Genomic DNA, 24,289 nt, shown 5'->3' on the forward strand with positions numbered 1-24,289 from the left:
TGAGATTCTTGCTAAGACAGAACTTAGCACTTGTAAAACCCTCACTAGTGTTGTTGCCTTAATTTTTCCTATACTTCTCAGCTAAATTAAACAATCATTTGGTGCGTGAGTATTCATGGGAGAGCCAAACAATGTCTTGCAAGTTATAGCAACCCCCACCAAGTTGAATCAAGAAGATAATTTCTGTGATTTAAAGAGGCTTCAAGGTGGTGTCTACATACTCAATTTCACTGGAAACCTCCAACATATGTAAGATCTCTCTCTCTCTCTCTCTCTCTCTCTCTATACTTACTCAATTTCACTGGAAACCTCCAACATATATATGTAAGATCTCTTTCTCTCTCTCTCTCATACATGCAGCGTGCGAGTTTCTTTTTTTGGACCTAGCTTTCCTCCCGTCTATGTTAAGATTTTAGGGTGCTATTCGGGCCATGGGCCTTCTACGTATTGGCCCTATTTTAATAATTTAAATTGTTTATTTTGTATGATCTTTTATGTAAATCATTTTGAGAAAAAAATGATAAATTACAAACACATCTTTTGAGATTTACTTAAAATACAGATTGTCCTTCATAGTTTGAAAAATTATAAATTAATACCCCCTTATTAGAAGTTTTTATTTAACAGAATTAACTAAAAAAATAAAATTTATAATTGATCTCCTATATAATAATAAAATTATCTAAATTATTAATTGAAATATATTTCTAACATCATTAAAAACTGTTAATTGACTTGATGATTTATTAATAAAATGGACGATTTGTTATGAAATTAAAAATCTCAGGAGTGAAATGTAATTTTTAAAACCATAGGTGATGATTCGTATTTTAATTAAACTTCAGGGAGTTTATTTGTAATTTATCTAAAAAAAATGTTGGTTTAACAATCGTTACTAATTTAATTCATCATATTTGTTTTTCTGTTCTTTTTATATATATATATATATTTAAAAAAGAGCAATGAATATGTTTCTAAAATAGACCATCTATTTTTTTTTTTAAGTAAACATAATAAATTAAATAAATTGTACTTCTTGAATTAGGCTAATTTGTTTACTAGTGATATGCACGATAAACTATACAAAATGAATAATTCCAACTATTAAAACAGGATCCCGTGAGATGGGCTCCACGATCAAGATCATGGACCGGAGAAAAACTCCATCCTCCTCTTTTTTTTTTTTTTAATTACCAAACACAACATAATTGAAAACAAAATTCTCAAACCCAACGGATTTTAAACTTATTTACTAAACTCACTCATTAAAAATGAGAAAATATCATTTTACCCTTTAAACTTTTACGTATTTTTTAATTTGAACCCCCATACTTTGATTAATATTAATTTTATACCCAAATTTTCAAAATTTTGATCAATTTGGTCTCTGTCGTCACATTCCATCTACAATTAGACAGAATGTGCTAACATGGTATCAAAATTCATTTAACCCTCCAAACTACACCTTAAAAATCAATTTGCCCCCCAAATATTAAAAAAAAAAAAAGAAATATTTAATCAATATTTTTTTTATCTCAATAATGAAAAAAAATTTAATTTTAAATAATATATACTTTGCAAAAAAATAATAATAAATATAAAGTCCTCATTTAAAAAGCATGGGTAATTCGAAAAACATGTCGTACCCGTACCGAGTACTTATTGACGTATGGTATTTCTGCATACGTACCGGGTAAAAAAAAAAAAACATACTCAAATTTTTGCCTTCTTAATTTTTGTTGTGCCTAGACGTATTTAGTATATATACCCAAGCCATGCCGTACCTCAGTCAAATCAATATTTTCTTCTACTACAAAGAGAGAATTTCTTTTACTATACTTCTTTTTCATTTTTAATTTTGTGCTTAGCATGGTTTTAAAATTAAGTTATGATTTGTAAGTTATTTAATATAATGATATTTAATTTTGGTTTATCTTATATCTGTACTTTTGGCATTAAATGTCAATTGTATGTTGGATTTAACAAATTAAACCATTTAATCAATTTTTGTATTATTCTAAATTCAAAACAAATATTTTTGGGTAAATTATGCAAATGGTCCATGTAGTTTACTCATTTTTTCATTTTGGTCCCCGTTGTTTCAATTTGATCAATTTTGTCTCATAATTTTACAGATTGTGTCATATTAGTTCAATAAATAACGGCGGTTAAGTTTGATGGATGAAAAATTAAATAATATTTCAATTTGGTCCCTATAGTTTATAGGATGTGTCAATTTGGTTCTTGTAGTTTATAGGAAAGTCAAAATAACATGGACCAAATTGACGCATCCTATAAACTATAGGGATTAAATTGAAACAGCATATGATTATCCGTCCATCAAACTTAACGGCCGTTATTTATTGGACTAATATAACACAATTTGTAAAATTAAGGAGCAAAATTGAGCAAATTGAAACAATAAGGACCAAAATGAAAAAAAGGTAAATTACAAGGACTACCGCTATAATTTGCTCAATATTTTTTTACAAATGTATTAAGCCATATCCATAGCCTACTTTTTTTTTGGATTTTACTATGTCAGCGTACCCATATCGTACCAATATCAGTACTCATACCCGTACTTGTGCTTCATAGGTCTCAAATTATCTCGAGTCGATACTGGAGAAACTTATTGAACCGAAAAATTCTTGGCTACTCTGTGTGTGTATATGCACAATTGTAACTAGTTTATTACCCATGTAAAATAAATTGATGTATATTATTGATTGATATTGTTACAAGATTGTTGTATATATTTTGTATATTACAAGCTATTATATAGGAGAGGATTTGGGAGTAGGTGAGGTAGGTGAGTGGTGGTAGTGGAGGTGGTGGGTGGTAGTGGAGATGGTAGGTGGAGTTGGTGGTGGGGTAATTTACACAACTTACAATTTACATTAACAGCCCCCCTCAAACTCAAGGAGGATAGGCACTAGCCAACTTGAGTTTGGAGAGAGTCACAAAACAGAAAAATAAACTGATAAATAAAACAGGATAGGAGACACGGTATGGTCGTGTCAGACCGATGTAGCAGACAGTTTATGGGGTCATGTCGGACCGTTGTAGCAGACAGTTTACGGGGTCATGTCGGACCGTTGTAGCAGACACTGTGTGGTCGTGTCAGACCGATGTAGAAGACAGTTTATGGGGTCATGTCGGACCGATGTAGAAGACAGTTTACGGGGTCATGTCGGACCGATGTAGCAGGACAGTTTACGGGGTCATGTCGGACCGGTGTAGAAGACAGTTTACGGGGTCATGTCGGACCGATGTAGCAGGACAGTTTACGGGGTCATGTCGGACCGTTGTAGAAGACAGTTTACGGGGTCATGTTGGACCATTGTAGCAGCTGACCGGAATCAATGTCGGGACAGTTTATGGGGTCATGTCGGACCGTTGTAGCAGACACTGTGTGGTCGTGTCAGACCAATGTAGAAGACAGTTTACGGGGTCATGTCGGACCGTTGTAGCAGACAGTTTACGAGGTCATGTCGGACCGATGTAGAAGCTGTGGTGGTGCACCGAGGAGGCGACTTAGGGAGTGCGCCATGAGCGACTTATACATGATACTGTGTATAACCCCCCCTCAAACTCAAATAGGTGTAAAGATAGAAACCTATTTGAGGTTGGAACAAAGGGATTGATAAAGCTGACCGGTGTAGAAGACACTGTATGAGTGTGTAGATAGGCTGCCCAAAAAATATACATGTATGTAGATATCGAGCCCTCAAAAGTCGTGCCCTCAAAAGGGGTGTCATCAAAAGGCGTGCCCGAGTCATGAAAAGGCGTGCCATGAAAAGGCGTGCCAGGTTGTCGGCGTCAAGAGGCGCGCGATGCGCGTGGCTGCCTCGGCTATTTAACCAAGACAGAGCCTGAGGCCGAGGCAGAAGCAAAAAACCTGCGAAAGCCTCTGTAAAACTCTGCGTTGTGCTGAGAGAGAGAGGCTGTAACACTGTTATGCTGAGAGAGAGAGTCTGTAACACTCTGTTGCGAGAGAAAATGGCTTCGTCGTCCCGTGGTCTGCTGACTCTCTTTCCCGACCTCAACGAGTCAACAAGAGAGATAACGGGTGCGGTGGCCAGTGAACCTCAACCAAACACCACTGGGTTTGCTCCGTTGAACTTTCCGATGCAGTCGGTGGAGCAAAAAATGGCAGTGCAAACGGATGTGGAGGCTAATCAGTATACTTTGAAGGCATGTGTGGAGTCCATGACGGCGGTCACAAACTTGTCGCACCGGCTGCAGAGTAGGACAAATGAGGTGCAGCAATTAAACTCCCAGCTGGCTCTGCTCCAACGCATGTATAAGGATGCGCGAGCAGAGATAAGCGTGCTAAAGGCAGAAAACAAGGAGCTGAAGCGGAAGGCCACCGTGATGTTCCGATTTGGAGGGCCGCCATATGCTGCAGGGGAGGAGCAGGGAGTAGTGATCATGCCCAGTGGAGTGGGAAATACGGAGGCAACACCGGCAAGGGTCGCCCAGGACGGAGGCAAGAAGAAAAGACCGGCGGCAGAGTAGAGAAAAATCCGCCTGTGGATGGGGGTGTGTTGTTTTTGGTTGTTGGTTGGTTTTTTTTTTTTTTTTGTGTGTGTGTGGTGTAAAAGTGTGATCGGGATGGATCCCTGAGATGAATAAAATATGATGTATTGTGCAAATTGGTAAATTGTTTTGGGTTTTTGTTTTGTTGTTGTTGTTAAAAAAAAAAAAAAAAAAAAAAAAAAAAAAAAAAAAAAAAAAAAAAAAAAAGAGAAAAGAAAATAAAGAAAGCAGAGATGTGAGGGAGTCGGTGAGTGGGATGCAGAAGGGAAGATAGGTTTTAAAAATAAAAATAGGACATGGTGGGATGTGAAAGATGTTAATATAAAGTGGACACTGTCATGGTGTTGGCTTCAGAAGAAAAAGAAAAAGAGGTATAAGTTTATGTAAAAGTGGACATAGTGGGAGAAAATATAATAAACATATACATAGATATATATTAAAATAAAATTATGTTGAGTGAAGCATCAGTGCCGATTATGATAATGGGGCATGGAGAGAGAAAGATTTTGGTCTCGGCTAAAGAGAGAGAGAGTACCGTGTGAGGGTGTGTGTCTTCTCCCCCTCTAACCCGTGTGTCTATGTGTGTTTGTACTGGGTGTGTTGTGTGCATGGGTCTAGAGAGAGAGAGAGATGGCCATGATTGGCCAGGTTGCCGGAGGAGGACTTACTGAACTGGGTTGGTGATGCTGGGTGTGTGATGGTGTGGTGTGCCGAGAGAGGGGGATCCGTGCCTCAGTGTCTCTCCATATCAGTGTTGAAGCTCTAGTGTGTGCATGGAAGGAGAGAGAGTGACCCGTGGGTCTAAAAGTCATGTCGAGAAGAGAGAGGGAGAGTTGTGTGTTGCTCTGTGGTCATGCATGGTGACCGAGAGAGAGGTGATGAATGCATGGTTTGATCAGGCCTCCCATGGCTGGAGGGGAGTGAGACTGAAACCGGCGGAGAACATTGAGGTCGCCGTCGGGACAGCAGGGGATGGTCCAACCCAACAAATGGTTGTAGCACCTGATCCGCATATTCTGATCCGAAGTTCAAGGGAGGACACTCTCTTGTGTTGCTGTTATGTAGATATGTGTTGAGGTCCGGCGGCAGAGTCAGGCGGAGAGGAGTGGTCCGTCGGTGGCTGGGTTGGTTGAGATCGAGTTGAGTCACTTGTTTCGGATCGTTCTCTATCGTCTTCTTGAACAGAATAAGAGCCTCAGTGTTGGTTTTGATGGATGAAAATCCGGCTTACTCGGCTCGGTGGTGGAGTAGCTGCGGCAACAATGGAAGAGAGTAATCAGAAATAGTTGGAAGATGAGAGGTCCGGCGGGCGGCCAAGGCGAGGCTGCCGCCCGCCGGTGAAGCGAAAATACTAGGTTCTTAACCTAGCTCTGATACCATGTAAAATAAATTGATGTATATTATTGATTGATATTGTTACAAGATTGTTGTATATATTTTGTATATTACAAGCTATTATATAGGAGAGGATTTGGGAATAGGTGAGGTAGGTGAGTGATGGTAGGTGGAGTTGGTGGTGGGGTAATTTACACAACTTACAATTTACATTAACAACCCATATTAATTTCAATAGAATTGATCGACTAATAATAATTTCAAAATTGAGTGGGAATTTTTTTTAAAAATTCGGTAAGTATTTGGTACGGATACGACATGTTTGTCGAAGTATCCATACTTTAGTCTCAAGATAATTCTAAATGAGAATTTTTATATTTTTTGTTATTTGTTTGCAAAGTATATATTATTAAAATTTAATTTTTTCATTGTTGAGATAAAAAATTATTTATTAAATATTTAAATTTAGTTTTTTGATATTTGGAGGACAGATTGATTTTTAAGGTATAGTTTAGGGGTAAAATGAAATTCCAAATGAATTTTTGTGCAATGTCAGCACATTCCGTCAAATTGTTGACGGAATGTGACAGTAAGGGACAAATTGATCAAAATTTCAAAAGTTTGGATGCAAAATTGATATTAATTGAAATCGAAGGGTCACATTGAAAAACATGTAAAAAATAGGGGCCAAAATGATATGTTCTCCATTAAAATTGTGTTTTGATTTCAGGTTTTTGGATTGAAGTCCTGATTCCAACCCCATGACTTCTCTTTAATACATTGAAAACACTTCATTTAATTTGTTAGGCCACTTTCAATTCTTCATCAAATTTAAATTTGGTAAAAAATTAATTAAAACGGTACTTCAATCATTTTATTAAATTGATATCAAATGAAAGGAGAATTAAATTTTTCATCAAACCAAGAGAGTTTTTGACCTTTTATCAAATTTTGTAAGTGGCCGTTGGGCCAAACGCCTGCTCTGACATCTTTTTGGATAACCAGACTTTCTTTATCTACGTGTCTAATTTTACTCATGGTTGGACGTCTACTTGGACAACCGGGCTTGTAAAAAAAATTTGATGAAAATTTTGAATTTATTATTGAAGTGCATCATATCAGATCAAATTTTTATTCAAATTTAATAAAAAATTTAATGAAGGATTGGAGATACTCTTAATAGAATAACTAGGTGTAGATAAGAGTATACATTGATATCGGCCATGCTCATATCATGACTACAACTCCAATCTACAATTTATTTTAGAGTTATATTTTGAAAATACGATTATAAATTAAAATTATAGGAGAAATTACAAAAAAAAATCTTAGGATTAACCTTGAATTATTAATTTTGTCAATTTAAATTATGAATTTTTAATTTGCTTTTGCCTATTTTTTTTAGGGAAACTTACGTGTAGGTCCTAATAGGTGGACTTATTATCCAATAGGTCATATGATAATTAATGGCATTTTTCATTAAATATTATTAAAAAACGTCTTTAATTGTTAATTATCAATGGTAGTTTGAAAATTTTATCACAAAAAATGCCACTAATATAAGTTTTAGCGACAGTTTAAAAAAATCGTCACAAAAAAGTCACTCTTCTTCAATTTATAGCGATAGTTTAAAAAATTCGTCACCAAAAAATCAGTAATTGTATGTTTTAACCACAATTCATAAAAGTCGTGACAAAAAAGTCACTAATTGTCAATTCTTGGTGACATATGCAAAAAATCGTTATAAAAACTAGCTACGATTTTATTAGGACTTATTTTTAATAAGAGTTGATGGAAATTAAGTCTAACTATTAGAACTTATTGATAGTTTACCATTTCATTAAGTACAATCGACGAAAAAAATGGATATTATAAACATTTTATGTATACCTGCATTAAGTTTAATGACTAAAATATTTTTTTTTTCCGTCGATTTTAGTTAAAAAAAAAAAGGCAAATGGTTCATATTAAAAACAAATCAAAAGTACGGATTTTAAGTGACAAAATAAAAAACTTAGGGTTTATTTTGTTATAACCTTGGGATTTTTTTAGTAATTATCTCAAAATTATATTTTTTGCAAAATATAACTGAAAAGACGACCTGAGTTTAATTAATAAATTCAAAACGACTTAAATTTGGAATTTTTTTTTTCATACAATGTAGGTTGGTTTCTTGTAGGGAAAATTAATGAAATATCCCCCTATAACTTCGGATAGTAGGAGAAATTTAATATGTTTTTTTTTTATTAACTAAGGTCCCTCAATGAAATTTTTCAATGATCATATTAGAGAAATTTTAAAATTACTTTGTGAAATTAGAGAAATTTTTCTGTTTAGAATTTTCTTTGTAAAAATATTGAAAGACCCCAACTACTATAAAAATACTGTATATCATTTATCTTATAAAATCTTAATATCAGACTCTAAAAAAAAATTCTTTGTTTTAACTTTATTCTTTCTTATTGAATGTAAATGTCTGTAGGTTTTCACCAGAGGCTATAAGGTCAATTGACGAATCGCTTGATCAGGTAGGTCTCATAAACATAGTGTGGGAATTATTGATTGGAAAATAAGTTTTGATTCATACAATCTAGTAGTTTAGGGTTCAGTAGTGTAAGAAGTTGGGGGTTTTAAAATAATAACAAAAAACCGGTTGAATCCACAAATTGATTCAATTCGATTTAAACTGTCAGTTTGATCTAATTTCTGGGATAAATTACTAATAGATCTTAATAATTGGATCTAATTCTGATTAAATCCTATTGAAAGTTAGTCTTAAAAAATTGTCGCTAAACATAATTTTTTGTGACCATTTTTTTGCACGTCACTAAAAATTAACAATTAGTGACTTTTTGTCACGATTTTTATAAATTGTCGCTAAAACTTACAATTAATGACTTTTTTGTGACGATTTTTTAAATTATCGTTAAAACTAATAATTAGTGATATTTTTTGTAACAAAATTTTGAAATTATCGTTAAAAATTAACAATTAATGATGTTTTTTTAATAGTGTATGATGAAAAATGCCGTTAATTGTCACATGACTTATTGGACAATAACTCCGCCTATTAAGATCTACACGTAAGTTCCCTTAATTTCTATTAGCTTCCATTCTAAAAATAGAACCACTTAAATCAGTCTGATTTTTTAATTTTTTTTAATGTAAAAATTAGCTTGTAAAAGTTACTAGTAAGATTTGAGAATTAATTTTTATTATGAAATTAACAAGCTCTAACCAACTTAACTAAAATTAGTTGTTGTTAACTTATTTAAAATTATAAAATATGTATAATATTTTAACTTATTTAAAATTATAAAATATGTATAATATTTTTAGAATTGTAGAATCAAATGGTTTCTATAGTTCGGTTCTGTTACATATTGTCACTTTGTGACTCTTAATTGAAAGTGCAACATCAAAGCACCACAACACAAGCCACTCCCTCACGCGTGTGATGCATCGCACCATTCTTGTGGTGGCTTTGCATGCATACTTGCATTAATTCCACAATTTCATATTCAAAGAAAATTTTTTATAGACTATTTTATCAAGTGTTCCATGTTTTTCTCTCTTTTCCAGTACGAGACAAGTTCTCATAGTTTTGTAACATGCTTTCCAAAGAAAATAAGGAATGTTTTGAAAATGCCTAAAAAACTCGACATTTAATGTTGAAAAATTTTCCAACAGAAACTAAGATGTACATACTAAAGTGAAAGTTATGAACTATTATGAATTATATTGCATTATGCAGTATGCTTAATGACTTACTGTTGAATTGTGACCTTACTACTTACATGATGATTGGATAAAGAAAGTGATGGAGAAAATCTGGATCCCAATTATACTACTCACCATGTTATAGCCATAAACATTTGATTATTCCAATTGGTTGGTGGTCAAGTGGCGATTGGAGCTTGACTTGGTAGGAAGGACTACGGTTCGATTCCCCGCATCACCAATTGGGAGGGGCTTTGAGTCTAACCATCCAAAACTACGCCCCGAATCCGGATTAGTCGGCCCGAAGGGTCGGATACCGGATGGCTGGACCAAAAAAAAAAAAAATAAACATTTGATTATGTATTATATCTTACTTAAAATACTTATTTTCTTCTCAGTTTGTTTATTTTCTCAGCAACCAACCGAGCTTTTTAATTTACCAAGTGTAATTGGAATACAGGTAGCAAGGGACAGGAGTGCATGTGCCTTGATCACAACCAACCAGGTAAAAATCATTATTGTATTTTTTTCTACCCTTTATTCTTTTTAATTCCAAAACAAAGATATACATATATATATATATATTTTTGCATTGTTATCAAATTTCATCATTGTTGAATTTCTCTTTCTCTAATGATTTTTTTTGATAATTCGTACTTTTTCCACAAAATTTCTACTTAGCCTTATTAACACTAAGATAGGGCTGAATGACATGCTGATAAGATCCAATGAGAATATTGTTGGAGAAGGATGACTTATTGGAAATTGTTTTTTTTTTCTTTTTTTAGCAAATTATATTGGTAATTCTTACATTTTTCCTATTATGTTGTTTTGGTGCCTACACTTTCAATTGGCTTAATTTTGATCCTTAATTTTTAGATTTTGTTCCAATTAATCTATAACGCCTTTACGGGTTTTGATAGAAAATTATCACTGAGTTGGCCAAGATTAACTCATTGAGTTGTGCAAGTTTATAATTTTGCCCCTAAAAGGATCACCCATGCCACTTGTGTGCACATTCTTCATAAAAAAAATACTAACAGTTGTTATCAATTGGACCCAACTAAGACAAAATCATAAATTTAAGATTAAAATCGAGCCAATTCAAATTAGAAAGACCAAAATAATATAAGGACCAAAATATAAGAACTATCGGTAGAATTAGCCCTTTTTGTTTTTAAGCTTCATAGACTAATGATAATACATCCTAGAGCCCAAATCTTGTTTTTATTTTTATTTTTGTTGGATGTGAAATTAGGGTAAATTCTTCTCAAATGGGATGGATGTGAACTACTTGAGAAAATGTGACAGACAAGGAGCCCTTGTAAGTGTGTGCTCTTGAAGTTGGTGCTTTACTTCTTACAAAGTGATTTTTCTTTCTTCTGAAACAGTATTCTTCCTCTGTGTTGTGATCAGGAATATTTACTATTGTTTCAAAAGCTTCTAAGCAAGCTTTTGACTTTTTGTCTCCCAACAATTGCAGTTATAAGGTGAATAATCCCTGCCCAAGCCTCCAACAAAATTGAAAGCTTCATTTTACTTTAGTACTTGTTTCGGATCTGGATTCTCTCCAGCACTTTTTTTATCTAGCAGTTGATTCAAAGGACCTTTGAATCAACTGCAAGATGATGATTGGATGAAGAAAGTGCTAGAGAGGATCCTCTTCCGTCTCTTTGTTGCTATAGATACCAACATCTCACCCCTATTGTTATTATTGAGAAAAAGAATCAAAAGAATTAATGTTAGGAACACATAAACCAACCACTAAGTGTTCAACTTCTCACAATGTTGATGGCTTTGGTGGTGTTGAGAAAAAAGTCCCAAGGTTAATAATAATAGGAATACAGAAATTAATCACAGAACTAACTTTGGACCTTTTTTTAAGGCATTAAGGAAGAATGATCCCTATTATACAAAGAAGGAGAAATACCGTGTAGGGTTCACAACCCTAGAGTGACAATGTCTGATTCTATTATCAATTTTGTATGTATACAACTAAAAATCCAGTAATATCATTTGGTTTATCATTTTTGTTGCATCAAATTGTAAATGAAAACTTTTCAGGTGCAAGATGATCAAATATTGCCTCTTTCCACAAAAGTACTTAATTGCAATTTTGCAAATAAAAATCTTGCTTTCAAATGTTGCCTTATCAGATCTTCCACAAGTATTGTAACTTTGTTAGTGTTGTGTGTGTGATCTTTGGATGCAGAGGTCATGCAGTTGGAGCTGGCTGTATATATGCAATGGCTCATGATTACAGGCTCATGATCTCAGACCACCCTGGTTACATCTTCATGAATGAGGTGAAGAAATCTGAAAATAAAATAAAATAAAAATTCACTAAAACAAAGCAGTTTTTTTTTTTTTATACTATATTTTCATCTATCTTTGTAGGTTGACTTGGGACTCTCATTAACACCAGGAATCATGGCTGTTCTACGTTCAAAGTTACCCGTATCGACCTTTCAAGAGGCAATACTCACAGGGTATGTTTCCTTAGATGTGGATCGGAAACTTCAAGCTTAAATAAACTATGACTAAATCGTAGAATTTGTGGGAAACTTTAAGTAAAATTGTGTTCTAATATAATGAATGTTTGTAGGAAGCGTTATGATGGGAGAGATGCAGCTACAGCTAGATTAGTTCATGCTACATGTCCCACAGGACGAAGTCTTTTACAAGAGGGGATAAAGAAAGGTTGATCAACTTATCTTTGCACTTCTAATGTCTATGAATTGAAATTAGGATGATTTTACATTTTAAAATTTTTTTTCCTTTTATTTTTGTTTAAAGCCATGGAATACAAAGCAAGGAATTGGAAAAGAGAGGTGTATCACGCACTAAAAGTAACCGTTTCTCTTCTGTTTTTGACATTATAGTTGAATGAAATCACATTTGAAATTATGATGTAAACAACATAGTCTTTTTTGCTTTTGCTATTGTTTCTGTTTTGTGGCAGATGGAGATGTTTCAAACCACAGTTAGAGAGCTCGAGAATGGGGGAGTTGGATTTGCAAGGATGTGATTTTTTTTTTTTTTTTTTCCCAGTAATTAGAGTGCATGAATTCAAGAAACAATTCCATTTTGCAAATAGGCTAAAGTGAAGGAAATATCAATACATTTTCTATAAATTAACTTATACATTTCATTACAAATGAATCAGCACAATTCAACTACAAAAAAAACAGTTTCAAAGATTTGTAGTTATGCATCTGTGATATATATATATATATATATATATACATTCTATAATCAGTTCAAATTCACATCATGAAGATCTGAAAGAGGCTTATTTGATGAAGAATGGTCTTGAACCTCTCTCTTGCTTTGGATAGAAACCGAGGAATCAGTCCATGGCCTATCGGTTCTTTGTATTTCACTCTCTTGATCAGAGTATGCAGAGACTTGTGTATGGCTATCTTGTGAATGCCCCTCAAAGGCTTTAAACCTCACGTTCTCGTTTGTTGAAGTACGTTTGATTAGTGGTGCTTGTATGGGACTTTTGCCTTCGAGCATGCTCACCACAGAAGACATGGATGGCCTGAGAGTTGGAGATGGATTGGTGCACAAAAGACCGACATTCACCATGTTCATTACCTCTTCTTCAGAGTAGTTTGAACCGAGACTCAGATCCAAAAGCTCTAGAAGGTTTCCTTGCTCTTGTAGGACATAAGCCTTCAATCCAATGCAGAAACAAAAGACTTAAAACTTTAATTATCTCATGTAAAAGTGCAATTATAAAGCATTAATATGCGAAAATTGCATACATAGATGTGGTGACTATAAATGGGGATTTTTGGTGTTTTCTATCAAGAAGACACTCAAAATGAAATCACAATTTTTTTAAAAAAATTTATTATCTTTTTTACAGATTCTGAATGAACTACATTGAAAAGATCTGAGTGCATAATCTCCACTCATAGCTTTTCACATCACACAAACTGGTGAAACTCAATTGTTTCACAATGCATTTGAAATGACATCATTAAATAAACAATTAGGTCAAAACATTCCCAAGCAAGGACAAGTGAAAAAAAGGATTAATTACCCAATCAAGAAGGTAAACAAACTCATCCCTTGGTCTGTAATTTGTGTTGCTTTGCCCACTGACAATCTCTAGTGCAACAACTCCAAAGCTATAGACATCTGCTTTATCTGTCAAGTAACCCCTCATTGCATACTCAGGAGCCATATATCCTCTGAAAACACGGGAAACAAAAAAATCAGAAAGTACTGAACAATAATCATTAAGGTCTTGAAACTCAACTTGATTCAACTAACAAAGCCTCAATGCCAACTAATAGGGGCAACTAGTTCCAACACTAATCCTTAAGGTCCTTAACATATTCACATGCATCCTTAAAATAAAATCATCACTCAAAAAGTATAGTTCTTAACGACAATTATTTCTTTTAAATGATGTGAAATAAAAATCAAAAATAAAAATGGAGCTTATAAAATGGTTGGAAAAAACTCACCTGGTTCCAGCAATACGCGTGCTAATATGGGTGTTCTCCTCTTCATTGAGTTTGGCCAAACCAAAGTCGGATATCTTAGCATTCAGATCCTTATCAAGCAACACATTGGTGGCCTTAATGTCTCTATGAACAATTTTCAACCTGGATTCCTCATGAAGATAAGCTAATCCCTTTGCTATCCCTAAGCATATCTTTTGTCTCATTGGCCAGTCCAGTTTTAGCCGTTGTTCCTCACTACCTAGGAAAAACAAAAAAGGAGTGGAGGGGAGGGAGGAGAGAGAGAGAGAGAGAGAGAGTTACTTCATCATAGTCATTTTAAGAAAGAATTAGAAGTTGAGCACAATCAATGCGTTTGCAGAAATACAAGACAATTGTAACCCATTTGGAAAAAGAAATTTCAATGAAGATGGAGAAAAAAAATTTGAAAACAATAAATTAGAAATCAGACATGCGTGACATAAGTTCACACCAAGTGAGTAGTGGGCTTTATATAACAATATAGATATAAAACACTATGAATGATGAGAATGAAGCAATTACCAAAGAGTGCACGGCCAAGACAATTATTTTCCATGTATTCATATATTAGCAACAACTGGTTTCCTTCAATACAACATCCGTAGAGTTTGACAAGATTCGGGTGTTGCAAGGCAGATATCATGCCTATCTCATTGACAAATTCACGATTTCCTTGCTTTGATTTGGAGGAGAGCTGCTTAACAGCGATTACAGTACCGTCTGACATTACAACCTGCATTCAAGCATTGTGATGAAAGAAACATGGTAAACATAGTATACGAGATGGGAACATATTATAAGAATAATTGTTTTCTTCTTGATTGTATATTACAAATTTATAACTTGCATGAAGATTACCTTGTAAACTGGCCCAAACCCTCCTTCACCAATCTTATTTGCAGGGTCAAAGTTATTGGTAGCAGTTTTGATCTGTCTCAGGGTGAAATAACCAGTTTGCATTTCGAGTGCTCGAAGTTCTGTAACAAATTACAGAGATTTTTAGTTTCTTTGATTTTTCATTTTTCTTTCTTAACACAACCTACAAAGATCAAATTGTATGTGTCACCATTTATTTTATTACTATCAACATAAAATTCCCAAGGAATTTTATAAATTTTGAAACTCATTGAAAAGCACAAGCATCCATCCTAGTGAATCCAACATACAATAGCAATGAAATAGTGACGAAGAATAATTTCATATGCAAAATTCCTCGAGTGTCGTATTTCACCTTTATTTTCAAGGTCTTTCCCTCCAAGGTAACCTTTCTTTCGGAGTACAACCAGGATCAACACAAGGAACAGACATGAACCAACCACAATGCCAACAATAGCTCCAACTGATAGTCCAGTATGAGGGTTAAAATCTACAAGAAAGGGAAAGATCATTCTCTCACAAGATAGTGTTAGATTACCAATTATCCCAAAAGCTTAAGTTGTTAGAAAATAGGTCCAACAATGTATATCAAATTATTCAACACCGCCCCCTCATGTACAACCCCGTTTTGCACATGGAAATGCAAACATTCATTAAAAAGAACGCAAACGGATCCCAACCTGAGTTCTGATATCATGTTAGATCACCAATTATCCCCAAAACTTAAGCTGTTAGGAAATGAGCTCAACAATGTATATCAAATTATTCAACAGATCAAAGCAAGAAAAAAAAGAGTAAGTTGGAATAGAAGATGTACTTACTTGGTGTCACTGTAATGGCAGATATAAGAGGTCCATATATACCTCTGTTCGGAATTGCAGTAGTCCCTTTCCCTCTCCAATATAGGTGGATTTCCAAAGTGCTACCGTTGACAAGAACATCATTAAAAACCTTAGTAATGCCCTTGCCAACACCTTTAGCTTCCTCCACAATATTAAAATCATTCAAAACTACGTTTCCCTGAGGAAGGAGTAAATTAACACTTGACTTGATCTTTCTCTTTTTGAGGCTAAAAAATCAATAGTACAGAAAAGAAATAGCAGATAAAGAAATTGGCGTTCATACAAAATTGCTAAACAGTACAACGGCCTCTTAACTTACTTGGATTGATACATCAAAGATGCGTTGCCCAAGGCTGCTAAATGTCTGATCATCTGAGTACATGATTTCAGCAAAATGGAGGAGTACTTTATAACTACCCTTACGCAAACAAAGCCCGTAGTACTTCAGTGAATTAGGGGCAAGGCGGGCTGTTTCATAATAGTCTCCAGTCAATTTCAAAGAGAATGAGTTGTTTGCTCTATAACTGGCATCACTCTTGCCCATGAAAACCCCCGTGCTGCTATAAGCCCATTTTTGCAAAGAAGGATAGAAGTATGATGCACCCTCGGTGGCTAAGTCCTCTTCGTATTCATTCCCCTCAAAGGTTATTTTGCCTCCTCCGCAATTGATAAACAAAGAATGATCTGCATAAAATAGAAACCATAATACACGATACTTAACAAGGATCTTTGGATAATAAATAGTTAAAAATTTGCCAAATCATTACAAAAAGAAAAGAAAAGAAAAGAAAAGAAAAGGTTAAAACTTTGCCTCCAAAGCATAATAGAAGAGTTTGGCATCCTTATGCTTACATTTGGGTTTATTGGAGCAAGGGAGGTCCTTCTTGAAGCACCAGTCAATTCTACAAAATGAGTTTAGGTTCGGTCACCCATAGTATCTCATCTACTGGTGTTTAAATAAGTAAAATAAGTATATGGTTTACTAGATAAGGAACTTTACGTGTTGCTCGCTGCAGATGAATGACTGGAAACTAAATTCCTGTTGAACAATATACAAATGGGTGATTCTCGATGACATGAAAAATTGGAACTGATATATAAAATTAATAACGAAAACAGCTTACACCCTCGATGGCTGGCAACCAAACAAAGATGACTCTGTGAAGTTGTTGTAAGATATATCACTGCAGTAGGAATGAACATGACATTAGTGATGAATTTCTTGGTAATCAAGCCCACTGTCAACCTCATTATGACATTAGTGATAACTTTCTTGGCGATCAAGCTCAATGTCAACCTCATTATGCTTCACAGATTGAAGTATGGAAAATGCATGGGTAACCATCTTTTGTAGCCAAAAATAATAATCAGAAGATTGGAGAAATACTAACATATAATTTTTGCTGTTAAGAATCCAATTGGGTACTGCTCCACTTAGTGAGTTGCTAGTCAGAAGCCTACATCAGTAGACAATATTATATCTAACATTGAATAAAAATCAATCATGAATCAAACAACCAACTTGAAACATAATTAGCAAAAGAGGTAACTATTTGAAAATTAGTTGCTTACATATAATTTAGATTAGAACTCTGAAGTGTTCCTGGAATTTGGCCAGTCAACATGTTGAAGCTCAGGTCTCTGCAAGCAAAAAGCACATACTACCAAAATCATATAAAACTACCTAACAGAATGGGGGGAAAATAAACCAAAAGATGACTTTAATGTGATTTAATTTACATCCACTTTGTTCCCCAATAATTTCTAGGACTCAAACAGATCCTAGACAGCAAATCTTAAAGAAAATTTGTTTCATAAAATTCGAAGGATAATTTTGGTATGCACAAAAGGGGTAAGAGGTATAGATGAATAACAGTAGACAATGAACATATATGAAATTTAAAGGTCTGATTCATCTCCATGATTAGTAAATGGCTAGCTGATTCATTGTAGTATTAAGTTGGTTATAGAGTTCTTAGTTTTCTTCAAAAACAGAAAACAAAACTACCATAACAAACAATGTGTCAAGTCTTTCCATTTTAAACTACAATCTCCGGATATAATATAACATGTCAAATTAAATAAAATGGCAAAACTACTTAATTCAAGAATAAGAACACAAATAAAACATTTCTATGTTTAGAGATATCAAATCAATATTAACTTAAAATCTAGAAACTATGAATCTCTGTAAGAATGCCAATTATAATGAACTTACAAAAGTTTGAGATTAGGCAATTCACCAATGTAATCTGGGATTGGACCAGTAATTAAGCAATTTCTCAGTATCCTATGTAACAAAAATAAAACAAACAAATTGGTTAGGTAACCACACCACAAATTGATGACGCAAGATTGCACTCTTCGCATGAATTACATCTGGATTCAACTTACAGTGTGTTCAACATTTTCAACTCCTGCAGATTAGGGAATTTCATACTTGATCCATTCAGATCAGATATCCTCCTGGAAAATCAAGATGCAACAGATCAGGTAGCTTCATCTTTCTACATTCTCAAATCTATAAGCATAAAAAATCCTTGAATTTCTTCTTGGTTGAAGCAAAGGACTAAATAGGTTAAAGTAGTTTGGAATGTAATTAAATAAGTCCTCACAATTCAGTTAAGTTTTTCAGTTGGGCAATGGTCGAAGGAATGGGGCCATCCATAGATGCGCTTTGCATGTCCCTGAAACAGATTCAAATTAAACATTCATGTGAGATGCTCTTAAGTTAAAAAATAACAATAATAATTGGTTGGAATGAATGGTGTACTCACAATCTCACAATTTTTGTCCAATTCCCAATCACATCAGGTATATTCCCAGATAGTACGTTCCCGTCAATCCTACTGCAATCAGTGAACGAAATTTCAGAATTATTGAGGATCAAGACTAGTAAATGTCCAAAGAATTACCACTTACAAATTTGTCAAGTTCTTTAGGTTGATGAATGTTGCTGGAATTGTTCCCGTAAAATTGTTAGCGGAAAGATGCCTGCAGGAAACAATCCATTATGAATTCCATTGAAACAACATGAAAAATAGGACTAGTAGTAACAACAATGATTGATAAACAATGTGGTTTGTAAAGTATTCAATTGTATACTTCCAATAAAAGATACCGTTAGTGTGAAATAAATAGAAAAATGACTATCAATCTTACAGTCTCTTCAAATGGCTCAAACTTCCAAGATTTTGAGGAAGAGGTCCTCCAAGCCAATTATCTTCCAAGATCCTGAATAATATAGTTCGTGTTAAATCCAAGGTCAGGCTTCATCCATTAATCAAATAGATTGGAAAGTATCCATGACTTACAGATCCTCCAGAGTAGCAATGTCTCCAATTTCCATTGGAATTGAACCACTAATTCGGTTTCCCAAAAGTGACCTGTAATATGACAATGTTTAATGTCCTATAATAATGAGTCTAACTGCAAAACAAATAGCTAATAGGAAAACGATCTTACAGATTCAACATATTATGAAACTTACAAAATGGTGAGAGGAAGCTTAGCAAAAGATTTCGGAATTGATCCATTGATGTAGTTGAGAGAGAGATCTCTGTGTTGAAAAAAAATAATAAAAGTATTTCTTAGTTTTAGCCAATTTCAAAATGGTCATTAGATTGAACGGTGCCAACCTTCCAAGTTGGTTGGTTTCTACTGGGATGTTAAAGGGGCCGTAAAAATGGTGCTAGTAAAAAAGTTGACAAAACGTACTCGGGCTAGTTCAGTTGGCCAGAGTTCTTGCACCTCAATAGGAGTTAAGGGTTTGATTCCTCCCCTAGTGATTGTAATCTAACTGATGATTTACGGAATAATATCTTTCCGCTTCATTGATGTGGTTTCTCAGTTCACATGTTGAAAGAATTTGCACAAAAAGCATCGGGAACACAATAAACTTCTTTCTAGTCAAGTGAAGCAGAATCATCTACTTTAATTTTGTTTGGACATTTAAACAACACTTTAGGGTTTAGCCTTCGTGATCCAAAAAATCTATTTGTACATAAACAAAGTAAAAAAAGGGCCTAATGAACCAACAAGGATCATTCATCGCTATGCTAATTGGCTTCTAAATGTAACTGAAATGTGTTGCTTACATTTCATGCAGATGAGTAAGATTTGCAAATTCTGCCGGTAGACTTCCTGTTAAATTTTGACCCTTCAACTGGCTGTAATCCAAAAGATGAAATCAGAGGAAGTAATATAGAATTAATAAGCAAAGGAAAATTACCTAGGGATTGTATTAATTCATGTATGTCAGAAATTATCATTAGGGTTTTTCAAAAGTAGAACTAATTTCTTAAACTAATGGTAGCAAAAAGTTTGAAAACAAAGTCATAAAATTGCAAGTTCTGTCCTAAAAATTTCCATGGAAACAGGCACTCGGTATTTTTAACAAGCTTTCAGTTTTTGCCAAGGACTATATTGCACTTAATAACAGAAAGTAAAAAAGTAAAGAAATCATTTTAATTTTATCAACTAAGCTACCAGCAACATGACTAAAGCTAAAAAATTAATAACATTATAAAATTATAAAATTAAAATTATATGTTTTGCATGTGTGCATTTTTTGAAAATTTGTGTGTTCGCATGTCGTTTCCATGCTTCTTAGGTTCAAGATCTCATACATAGTAGAAAACAGGAATGATAATATGACTTTTTCCAATTTAATTACAGTTTATTGACAATAGTCAGCAGATCTCAATTGTGAGTTCCAACTATTATAAACTATTGATTCCATTTCACAGATTGATTCAACTTCTGTTTAAGGATAGGGTTAAGAAGAGAATTGACAAAAAGATCAGTGTTTCACAGCCTGCATGGCCAATTACCTCACGATGTTTACTGTTGAAGTGTGAGTATTTCACACTTCACACCCCTCACCTGCAAATCTTTTGGTATTTCACTCATAGAATACTTCAAATACCCCTTCATTTTATAATATGTTACACCCCTTTTAATATTTGAATATTGGAGTCGATACTTCACCATCCATGGCACCTGTTTTTCGTTAATGGAACAATAACCATTCTCATAATATACTAATTCGCACTGACAATCTACAGGGAAAATAAAATACGCCTGCAGACTATCATTACCATCTAACCTCCAATCATACACATTTACTTTGACCAACCCCCTTGCATTGGGCGCGCAAAAGGAGAATATTTTATTAATATTTTATCAATCTTAATACTCTTTTGTTTATATCTCAACCTCAACTGAGAAAATAAATTAAGCAACGCAAGTTCAATACAACTGAAATCGCTTGCTGAAACACTTTCAACAACACCAGTTTTTATATCGTCAACCTCCATCCACCTGAACATTACAAATAAAATTGCTTATAAAAAAATAATTCTAAACAGTTTTAAAATACATTTGACTCCTTAACGTAATTTTGCATTCTTTTCCACTAACAATAGTAGCCACTAAATATATCACACCCTTCTGAATACTCCCCACATTTCCCACCAACGTATCTTTGTAGTCCGTCCAAACATTAACTAGGCAGAACCGATCCAGAACCTTTATTACATGTCGAACATACTCTTTGTCCTTACCACCGACAAGCTTGAATCTCATTTTCTTCGGCATATGAAACCTATCAAACTGATAAGGATCAACAATCCAAGTCTCAGGGTTATCCTTACCAACACCAATAAATATCTTGTCAGGTATGGGGACGAAATCTAATAAAAAACAGAATGTGATGCACCACTGCTTCCTCTTTGGCGTCTTGTCCCAATTGAACATTCCCAATTAATTTTATACCCTTAACCACGAATTTGTCCGATTGACGGTCACTTCTTTTATTTTCCAACTCAATCCCATTTAGCAATCTCGCCACACCTTTGTTATCAAATGTAACGTTCCTTAATTGTTCATCATACAGTTATAACTTCATTACTCCCCTCTTGTTCTTTTTAATGTATTAAGGAATATTTTGCACATACCGTCTGTGAACATACGCTGAAAGGTGCACGACCATGGTATTTACGCTTATATCCACTGACAGCCGGTGTTTTTGATCTCCGATACACAAGAGGAGTCTGATACTAACTGCTTACTACTCCTTCCATTTTTTTAAAAACACTCCAACTCTCCTACAACAAAATTACCTCTAACCAAGATTTTAAAAAGCAGTCGCAACCATTACGTAACACCATTACGTAACGGTTGTGGTGATTACCGCTACCTGTTACGACCGTTATAGCAATGTAACGGAAATTTATATGTGTAATGGCCGTTTCGATATTACGTAACGGCCGTAGTGGTATCGTAACGGTCTGTTAGACACCATTACACCCTTTTACAATATTTTGAATAGCTTCCTTTTCCCAAAAAAAAAAAAAAAATTTACAAAAAAATAACAAATACTCAAGTGATCCAAACCCAAAGAAAAAATCTTATATGAATTTTTTTCCTGAATAAATTTTTTTTTTTAATTTATGGTACAATTTTTATTTTATAATTCTTTTATTTAATAATTGTAAATATTTTTTATTCAGTTAGTTTAGGTATTGGTAAAAAATAATTTGTAAACATTTAAAATCAATTATTCTTAAAATTATTAACTATTGAAATAAAATGTAAAAAACTCATTTTATAGTAATTTGAAAATATAAAATATATTGGATCATACTTAAAAATTAACAAAAATTAACCAAAATTTATTTTAAACCCTAATAAATGTGATTCTTAAAAAAAAAATCACGGTTCCGGTTACCACAAGTATTATGCTACGATCTTTACACCCCGCAACCACTATCGCATTACCGTTACCGTTACCGTTACCGCAACCGCTTTTTAAAACCTTGCCTTCTAACAAAGTCAAACACAAATTTTGCCTAGTCAAATTCAACCATGTTGAATAAGTTGAATGCACTAAAGTTCATCCTCATAACTGAAGTCCAAAAAGATGGCTTTTGCCACAAGTCATTTGACTATGCACAATTTAATACTGCCTTCTTTATATCTTCTCCGCATCCCATTTTCCATACATGCAGGCAGCACATATACTAGTCCACAAAACTAAAATACAATATATATACTATTGAAGAAATATATAAATAATAAAATTACTACTCTATCTATTAGTTTAAATTTAAACTTTTAGATAATTTGGTGGCTAACAATTCGCAAACAGGTTAAAACTTTTAACAATTTAACATATATATCTATAAATAGTAGTTGAAAGTGGGGCAATAGATTTGAATTTAAGATCATTCACTTAGCTTACTAAAGAACACTTTCATCACTTAAATAATATAGAAAATATGTTATAAATTCAAAATTATAATTTATATTTTAAGCACACCCATTGGGTGAACTCACACCCTAAGGTGCTGTTTGGTAATACTTACGTTTTCAGTTTTCTGTTTATATTTACATAAATTTTAAAAATTCAAATAAAAACTTATTTGGTAAAATTTTTGATTTATAAATCAGTGGTCTCAGTTTATAAATTTGACCAAAAAATGAAAACACAAAAAATGTGTTTTCGTTGAGTTTTGAGTTTTTTTTTTTACCACCCAACACTAGCCACCACCCGCCACCATTTTCCACCACCGTCTTCTGCCACCACCATCCACCACCCACCCCCCACCACCACCTGCCACCACCACTCACCACCTACTTGCCACCACCACCCACCACCCACCTGCCACCCACTCGCCACCACCGCTACCACCACCACCACCCACCTGCCATCCACCCGCCACCACCACCACCGGCCACCCGCCACTACCATCCACCGCCCGCCACCACCACCCGCCATCTACTTGCCACCACCATCCACCACCTGCCACCCACCAGCTACCAACCACCTGCCACCCACTCACCACCCACCACCACCACAACTACCACCACCACCACCACCACAACTACCACAACCCCCATCACCCACCACCCACACGCCACCCACCTGCCACCACCACCCACCACCTGCCACCATCACTCACCACCGACCACCAACACCATCACCCACTCGCTACCACTTACCACCCGCCACCGTCACCCACCTACCCACCACCACCACCACCCGCCACCTACCCGCTACCACCCACCACCACCGGTCATCCGCTACCCATCTACCACCACTACCCGCCGCCGCCACCATCACCACCACCACCACCACCACCCACTCATTACCACCCGCCACCGTCACCCACCCACCCATCACCACCACCCACCACTCACTACCGGCCGCCGCCGCCACCACCACCACCATCACCACCCACTCGCTACCACCCGCCACCGTCACCCACCCACCCACCACCACCACCCACCCGCCACCACCACCACCACCACCACCCACTCGCTACCACCTACCACTTGCCACTGTCACCCACCCACCCACCGCCACCACCCACCCGTCACCACCCACCACCACCAGCTGCCCACCACCCACCGTCACCACTTTCCACTACAGCCTTCCGCCGCCACTTGCCACCACTTGCCATTTCTTACTCT

At 35.1% G+C, this 24,289-nt stretch overlaps 2 protein-coding genes across 5 annotated transcripts in view; one reads left to right on the forward strand and one right to left on the reverse strand.

The window, feature by feature from the left end:
• LOC114317602 (enoyl-CoA delta isomerase 2, peroxisomal) lies at nucleotides 1–12,752 on the forward strand. The gene is made up of 10 exons (XM_082879558.1): nucleotides 1–249; nucleotides 8,360–8,405; nucleotides 10,058–10,102; nucleotides 10,856–10,921; nucleotides 11,014–11,087; nucleotides 11,810–11,903; nucleotides 11,995–12,086; nucleotides 12,203–12,297; nucleotides 12,394–12,446; nucleotides 12,560–12,752. The coding sequence occupies exons 1-10, from the start codon at nucleotides 116–118 to the stop codon at nucleotides 12,623–12,625; spliced, it is 765 nt and encodes a 254-aa protein (XP_082735684.1). The 5' UTR covers nucleotides 1–115; the 3' UTR covers nucleotides 12,626–12,752.
• The window catches only part of LOC114317600 (putative LRR receptor-like serine/threonine-protein kinase At1g53440), a 17,895-nt gene continuing 6,307 nt past the window's right edge, over nucleotides 12,702–24,289 (reverse strand). For 2 of the 4 annotated variants that reach the window (XM_028264349.2, XM_028264350.2), the window contains exons 3-24: nucleotides 19,912–19,983; nucleotides 19,305–19,373; nucleotides 19,129–19,200; nucleotides 18,977–19,048; nucleotides 18,737–18,808; nucleotides 18,592–18,663; nucleotides 18,430–18,501; nucleotides 18,209–18,280; nucleotides 18,033–18,104; nucleotides 17,387–17,455; nucleotides 17,206–17,271; nucleotides 16,939–16,998; nucleotides 16,815–16,853; nucleotides 16,667–16,716; nucleotides 16,134–16,498; nucleotides 15,794–15,992; nucleotides 15,328–15,462; nucleotides 14,955–15,073; nucleotides 14,619–14,829; nucleotides 14,079–14,316; nucleotides 13,649–13,799; nucleotides 12,702–13,275 (exon numbers count right to left, since the gene is read on the reverse strand). In XM_028264349.2, the coding sequence (XP_028120150.2) occupies nucleotides 12,853–13,275; nucleotides 13,649–13,799; nucleotides 14,079–14,316; nucleotides 14,619–14,829; nucleotides 14,955–15,073; nucleotides 15,328–15,462; nucleotides 15,794–15,992; nucleotides 16,134–16,498; nucleotides 16,667–16,716; nucleotides 16,815–16,853; nucleotides 16,939–16,998; nucleotides 17,206–17,271; nucleotides 17,387–17,455; nucleotides 18,033–18,104; nucleotides 18,209–18,280; nucleotides 18,430–18,501; nucleotides 18,592–18,663; nucleotides 18,737–18,808; nucleotides 18,977–19,048; nucleotides 19,129–19,200; nucleotides 19,305–19,373; nucleotides 19,912–19,983 (2,770 nt within the window). In that variant the 3' untranslated portion in view covers nucleotides 12,702–12,852. Of the gene's footprint in view, nucleotides 13,276–13,648; nucleotides 13,800–14,078; nucleotides 14,317–14,618; nucleotides 14,830–14,954; nucleotides 15,074–15,327; nucleotides 15,463–15,793; nucleotides 15,993–16,133; nucleotides 16,499–16,666; nucleotides 16,717–16,814; nucleotides 16,854–16,938; nucleotides 16,999–17,205; nucleotides 17,272–17,386; nucleotides 17,456–18,032; nucleotides 18,105–18,208; nucleotides 18,281–18,429; nucleotides 18,502–18,591; nucleotides 18,664–18,736; nucleotides 18,809–18,976; nucleotides 19,049–19,128; nucleotides 19,201–19,304; nucleotides 19,374–19,531; nucleotides 19,984–24,289 lie in introns of all 4 variants that reach the window. The other 2 variants (XM_082879556.1, XM_082879557.1) reach the window with 1 other exon arrangement.

This window comes from Camellia sinensis, chromosome 7, assembly GCF_055761805.1.
Source record: "Camellia sinensis isolate YWXY chromosome 7, ASM5576180v1, whole genome shotgun sequence".
Classification (NCBI taxonomy): domain Eukaryota; kingdom Viridiplantae; phylum Streptophyta; class Magnoliopsida; order Ericales; family Theaceae; genus Camellia; species Camellia sinensis.